The 7,054-nt window shown below is 34.3% G+C and overlaps 1 protein-coding gene and 1 pseudogene across 1 annotated transcript; both read right to left on the bottom strand.

The window, feature by feature from the left end:
• Window positions 1-1,361: 1,361 nt before the first annotated feature.
• On the bottom strand, window positions 1,362-2,184 carry LOC133689423 (E3 ubiquitin-protein ligase RSL1-like; annotated as a pseudogene).
• A 913-nt stretch (window positions 2,185-3,097) lies between these two features.
• Window positions 3,098-6,274, bottom strand: LOC133690235 (uncharacterized). The gene is made up of 5 exons (XM_062110462.1): window positions 6,121-6,274; window positions 5,144-5,948; window positions 4,618-4,818; window positions 4,213-4,408; window positions 3,098-3,567 (listed from the first exon to the last, which is right to left on the bottom strand). The coding sequence occupies exons 2-5, from the start codon at window positions 5,921-5,923 to the stop codon at window positions 3,383-3,385; spliced, it is 1,362 nt and encodes a 453-aa protein (XP_061966446.1). The 5' UTR covers window positions 5,924-5,948; window positions 6,121-6,274; the 3' UTR covers window positions 3,098-3,382.
• Window positions 6,275-7,054: the final 780 nt, after the last annotated feature.

Below are 7,054 nucleotides of genomic sequence, written 5' to 3'. Positions count from 1 at the left end.
TCATATGTAATTAGACAGTCACTCTTTCTTAACTGGATATTTATGCAATAACTTATTTTTTTATCGTTACATGTATTGAAAATGTCTTAGTTATCATCTTTATCAAGAATATAATAACCTTCTTGTTGTACATCTTTCCATCCTTGTATATATTAGAAATATCTCGCTATCATCTTTATCAAAAGTATAAAAAACTTTTTATTATATATTTCTTTGACTTATTCTCTATTATGAGCTTTACTAGAAACAAATCTTTTTATTGCACTTATCATGTCAAATATTCTTCTAACACACATCTTGTTTTATTTCTCACTTATTAGTACCTTATTGGATCCTACGAGTATTCTGCACCTATTGCATATACTTCTGTGCAATTTTTGTTCTTCAAATTTTCTTATTGCTCTCTTATATTTGATAGAAGCTTCTTTTGTCACAACATATCTCTACCAATAAAAATAGGGTGCCAAATATTTTTTTCATGTATTTCTCTATATTTATGAGGAACCTGCTTGGTTTTACCATTGAGAAATTAGAGTTACCCAAATCTAGCATTTTAAGAGAAATCACGCTTATATCAAATCCTTGTATATGAAAAACTTTATTGTCCTTTTATCAAGAACTTGACAGTTGTGTAATGGTTTTTTTTTTACCAATCACATATGACCTAAAGCTCAATTGTAACCGATTCATTAAATGTTAAGAACATGCAAGTAAATGTGCTAATGATGCATATATTTCAACCACATCCCAAAATGTCATAATAATAGAAATGTATGAAAAATCAACTAACTAATTCGTTTAATCAAAACTAAATACTAATTTAAGATATCAATACGAATTTTTTGAATAAAAAAAGAAAATTTTAGCAAGTGAATTTATCAAAGGGACTATGGACTTACTTTGCAGATGTAATAAAATAGACAATAAAAAAGGGAACACGTCAATAACATAAAATGAAAGAACCTTATAGCTAATCTCCACCATAATAATTTGAGCAAGTAATTTGTATCCTTATAAAAAAAAAGATATAAGATCCTAGTTGATGAAAATTTGATGTGCTAATTCATAAGAATATTGACAAGTAAGAATGATAATGATAGTATGAAAAAGATATATGATCCTAGTCGATGAAAATTTAATAGTTTCTTGATTTTTTTTTATTTTAGTCTTATATTTTTAAATCTTGTCCTCAATAAATTAAAAGCAATTGAACATTAATTTTGCTACAGAAAGATCAAATAAAAAAATAGCACTACTTCAATAAAAAAAAAAAGTGAAATGTAAAAGGATGGAGGAAAAAAAGAAAGAGAAGAAGCTATAGTGAACACACCACATTTTTTAGTTTCTTTTAATTCAATGCTCTACATGTTCAATGCATAATCACGCAAGGAGAATGATGACACTGATTGGCAAACCAATAACCCATAAAAAAACAATACCAAAAAAAAATCCAACCTAAAGAGAAGTAAGAAAATGCAATAATCAAGTGATAATACCGAGAATTTTCGAGACCCTTTGAGCGTTGAAGAAGGAACAGAAAACAAATACGCTTGCACTTCATATATATAGAAGAAACCAGTTGATTCTTCAACACAGTTCTTGCACAATTGACACCTCCTCCACGTTTTCCTCTTGGCAAGATCCTTCAACATAACATCTTCCCCTTTCTTTTTCAGTTTCTGAAATTTTCTGCAAATATGTGAATGCCAAGGAACCATACACTCGACACAAAAGGCTTTTTTGCAGAATGGACATTAAGATTTCTCAACCTCCCCTCCTGCATCATTAACCATCAAGGTTGAGCAGTCCATACAATGGCAGTACAATTTCTTAGAACCGAGAATCACAGACTCGCATAGAGCAATACCCCAGATATCAAAAACCTCCTTTGGTAAGGATCACACGGCAGTATTCTGGCTCTAAAACTCCTCGGCAATCTGACACCTGATAAGATATTATTGCAAGAATGTCATCAAGCTTGGAAGCTACATATCTAATAATGCATTCAGTACAATAAAAGTGTTCGCCACCTTTCAGACTGAATAAGTCACACAAACCCCCTCGCTCTACACCGATTTCGAAAACAAAGTCTGGACTATCAGTTGCAGAATCAGAACACTCTCCAACCCTCAAGAAATTCCCCGTCATCATATTTGTTTCCTTCATCTTCAGTGTCAACAGCATAGTTGTTGTCAGCAAGCTCGAAAATCCCCTTTAATCCCCCCCCCCAATTTCTGTTTTCTCTTGCTCTTTCTACGCTTGGACGACAACAAAACACCCATCTTGTTTCCCATGTTTTCCTTTCTTCTAGTCTTCAATTCTCAAACTTCATTTTCACCCTTTGTTTCTTCTTTTTCGATATCTGTGGTTAACAAAAGTAAAAATCTGTGGGCAGCATGGTAACCTGCTGCTACCGAGTAGAAGCCACGACAGCCATCCTGTTAACTTGCTACCGAAGTTTAAGAGATATAAAGAATCCATCTTCTTTTGGTTTTTTTTTTTTTTTTTTTCAGTCCTCATAACCTTCCCCACTTTTGCAACTAATAACCTGAAATTAGGGTATTTATTTTAGGCACTAGAGTCCATCCTAACCGTCAAATAAAAACAAAATCACATGGCAATGTCATAGATCAATGAAGAAGAAACAATAGAGAAAGAAGGAGAATCGATCTTTTCCAAAGCTGGGGTGGTTTCCATTCTCCCTTCCACGAATTCTAAACCGAGGAAAGCTTGCTAAACTCATCAACCGCTTCTCTCTTATTCCACCACCGAGTATTTTTGTGAAATAGACTTGCTGACTTTGATACTTTTGGCCTTAAAAGTAACTGATTAAAACGCCGACTTCTTTTTATGTCATTGGCAGTCGCTCACGTGAAAAGGGGATTCTTGGGCCTCGAATTGGAGATGACTTGCGCTCCAGAAGCCGGACGCATAGGATCATAGGCCTGTCTTCTACACAAATTAACCATAGGCTGCCAAACCAGTGCTGAAAATTAAATTGGCTTAAGGTTATTCTATTTCATCACCCACAAGTAACCAACCAACCAAGATACAATATGAGGGGGTTTAATAGAGTCAGGAGCAAGGAAAAAATTACTTTAGGGTGAGGGAAATTCCTCAGAGCAAGCATTGTAACTGATTTAAAATGTCTATACACAAACAATCAGTACGTATACAGGATTCTATACAAGCAAGCATCTGATAGTTTCTAGACAACTGAATAAAAAATTATAACAACATTAAAACTTATTGTTTGTCACATGAAACGGTCCTGTACACTTGAAACAATTTTGCAATTCAAGGATGGTGAATTAAGCTTTGGGACCAATGCACGTCTTCACATGCAGGAAGATTCTACATGAAAGGAGGGCAGGCACCAGTACTAATGCTGTAGACTTGAGTACAGCTCTCCAAGAGCAGCATATAGTGGTTCTGCAGCTTTAGGTCTGTCCACAGTTCCAAGAAGAATATCAGCAGTAGAGAGATAAGGATCACCATAGAACTTTAGATTGGTTTCCGTCCTCGTAGCTAAAATACTTCCTTCAAGTGATACTCCCACAAATGCCCCTGATACATGCCAAACAATTAAAAGGATCAATTATCCTAACTTTTCAAATCGCAGCATAGTTTTAGGAGCAAAGACCAAAATAACTAACACCATGCAGAATAGGAGAGCAACCAAATGCTAGGACATCTCCCAAAACCAATTTCAATGGTCTGGACATGGTATATAATTTCCATAATGGAGCCACCGAAGAAGGTTTTATTTAAAACAATGGGCAACTACGGATAAAGCATAATTCTAGGTAGCTATACATCCAGGGGTTCAGGGCATCAGAAGTGAAATTTTCCCATTCCCCACACGAAGATCATTGATTATATTAAGCTTCATCCTAAAAAATGAATTCAGTCCCCTTGGGACTTCAACCTGAGATTTTCCCTAAAGATCACTGTCACATCCAAAACAACATTCATCAATCTGAAAATGCAAACTGGAAATTCATAGATTTATCAACATTTCTAACATTCATCAGCTATTGGCAAACAGTATGTTAAAAGTTAAGATCTTCTCCTCACAAAACTACAAAAGCTAAATAATATCTCATTTCAATCCTTAGTTTTAGTGCCAACCAAAAGGCTTCTTGTCATAAGATAGAATTTAAAGATACAAAAATCTCAATGTCAGATCACAAAAACTTATCTCAAAAATACCTTTGCTACAGCTGTAAGTATAGCACATGCCAGATCCTCTATCCCCAGCATGAAGATCTGCTTCCAGCACCCTCCCAACAGGGCCTGCTGCAGCACTGCAACCAGCCCCAAGAGAAAAATGCATGCGACTACAAAATGTCTTCACAGCTTTGTAATCATGGAGGACAATTATATAGTCCATGAGCTCACCCCCAATCTGGGAAACAAGGAGAGAAAGAGTGACAAGAATAAAATTTCAGCATCGTTCAAATTGAATTAATTGATTTTATCTTAGAAAAAAATAATAACCAACTTTATCGTAGAAGAGGTAAGAGACTTTTCTTGCTCCAAACACAAGCATATCTTGGAGTTTTTTATGCTTCTGTTGCATTTTCAAAGATAAACCTAATTTGTTGAAAAGTTTACCTGAGCACCCCATCCTAAGCCAACCAAACATATGGCAGATGGGGCAGACCATGATCCATCAGATCTCCGAGCAATGACTAAACCAGTGCCAAGTTTGTAAGCAACTATTGCACCAGCTTTGGCAACGGTTAAGATTGCCAAGCCTTTGGCTCCTTTCAGAATTGCTAGGGGGATGGACTTCTCAGGATTCAGCCTAGAAACCTGACCATTTCAGAAAGCATAAGCCCAACTGGTTCCTTAATGAGGAAGAATAATGAACAGCTATAATTGAATAACCAACTTTTTTGGCTAGTTGACAATATCATGATGGGATAATGTCAACGGGAAAACATAAATAATATGCTGAATCTTCCTCCACTAGTCTAGAATTGCATAATAAGACAATGTCAACAGAGAAATGTAACTCTACCGCCAAATCTAGGGTTGACATGCAATTAGTAATTAAAATGTAAGGCCTGAGACCAAGAATCAGGAAACTGAACATCTTTCAAAGATAAAGAAGTAAGAAAACAAGCAGAAAACGCACCTGCCAATAGCTTCTCAACGTATTGGATGCTTTGTATACCTCATGTTCCATGGAGAAACCAACTGGCAGGTTTAACCACCCTCTCGTGCAAGTCCAATCCACGACATCATGTTTCGCCACTTGCATAGCATTGCTAATGGTATTAATAAGAACACCTTGCAAAGGATCAAGCCTATCATAGCAGGTATCACAAACCCTTTGTGGATTCCTCTCCCTAAACTTAACAGGTAACAAACACCGTCCTTTAGTACATGTTCTGCAAAAAACCCCACCACAAAAACGACAATGATGCCTTCCACGAGAAATTGCTGTAAAGGGAGCAGTACACTGCATACAAACTGTAGTAGAACTATCTGGCAACCACTCAGGCGGTTCAGCTTCCAAGACATCTTTGTACACGGTGGTATAATTTGGCTCCAGAAGTGGCGGGGCACTCGGAATATAAACAGAGGAGTGCAAATACGTGTCCCCATTCTTCTCCGATTCCAGAAAGGAAACATTTGAACTGGGCATTCGACCACCACCACCACCACCACCATCTTTATTCTGGCCAGTTAAAATGGCAACTATCCCACTTAATACATTTTTCAAGTTGACCTCTGGAAGCCTATTGAAATTTGCAGGAAAACGAGGATCGTCATCATCATCAGTTGAATCATCAAGGTAATCCCGTTTCGGCACCGGCCATAAGGGATCATCGATATAGTCATCAACATTAGGGTATGCATTCTTCTCCTTTTCTACCTTACAGAATTGAACTTTCCCTTCAAAACTCGCCATTCGCAGCAGCTAAACCACATAAAAACTGATTTCACAACCAAGAAAAAATATATTAATAATAATTCGAAGGAGCTGAATCCGTTAACACGAAGAATAATTTAGTTTTACGAAAACGAACAGCATAAGATTTGATTCTAAATCATTAGGGTTTTTCGTTACCTTTATTCAATATTGGGAGAATTGAAACGAAAGCGTACCTTGCGATAAGTCTGATCCACGCTTTGAGATTTTCACCTTCTCTTTTTTCAATCGTCGACGGACGACAACCACAAGCAAAAGGAAGGAACGGAGGAAGAGATGATTGGATTTGATAGGGAAGAACCATACGACACTCGGTATTGATATTTATTATTACATATATTATTTATTGTTTGGGCTTTGGGACTCGTCAATGACCGTTCCCTATGGGCTGAAACTTTTCTATTTGCTGGCTTCGATTTTATTGATTAAGATACTGTTGCAAAATATGAATAATTCAGTTGTTTTTTTAAGTATTTAAAAATATATTAAAATAATATTTTTATTTTTTAAAAATAATTTTTAATATTAGGACATTAAAATAATTTAAAAATACTAAAAAATATTAATTTGATGTAAATAAAAAAATAAAACATTTTAAAATTTTTTTAAAAATATTTTTAAAACACAAAAATAAACACAGTTTTAAGTTTTGAGTATAAATATTTTGCTATTGAATAATTAGAAGTGTGTTAGTAATTGTTTTTAAAAATATTTTTTGTTTAAAATATATTAAAATAATATTTTTTTTATTTTAAAAAAATTATTTTTAATATCAATATATCAAAATGATTTGAAAACAATAAAAAAAATAATTTAAAATCAAAAAATAAAATAAATAATTTTTTCAAAAAATACTTTTACAAAGTTTATTTATTAGAATATCTTATTCATTGAAAGAAAGGATTTCAATCGTGAATCTAGTAAATCAGTTTGGATTTTCAAGAACTCCTGCTTTAAATAAAATTAAAATCATTTTATTTTAATAGATCATAACTCCTAGTTATTTGGTTTTTTCTAGTCTTGTTGGTTGATTATATTGTTTATCATTAATTTCAGTTTTTTTTCCTTTTGAACATGAATAATTATTATTTGTATTTGGTTGATACTTGA

This window comes from Populus nigra, chromosome 3 (assembly GCF_951802175.1).
Source record: "Populus nigra chromosome 3, ddPopNigr1.1, whole genome shotgun sequence".
Lineage (NCBI taxonomy): Eukaryota > Viridiplantae > Streptophyta > Magnoliopsida > Malpighiales > Salicaceae > Populus > Populus nigra.
Note: the sequence above shows the minus strand (reverse complement) of the source record. Positions and strands in the feature narration are given on the sequence as shown.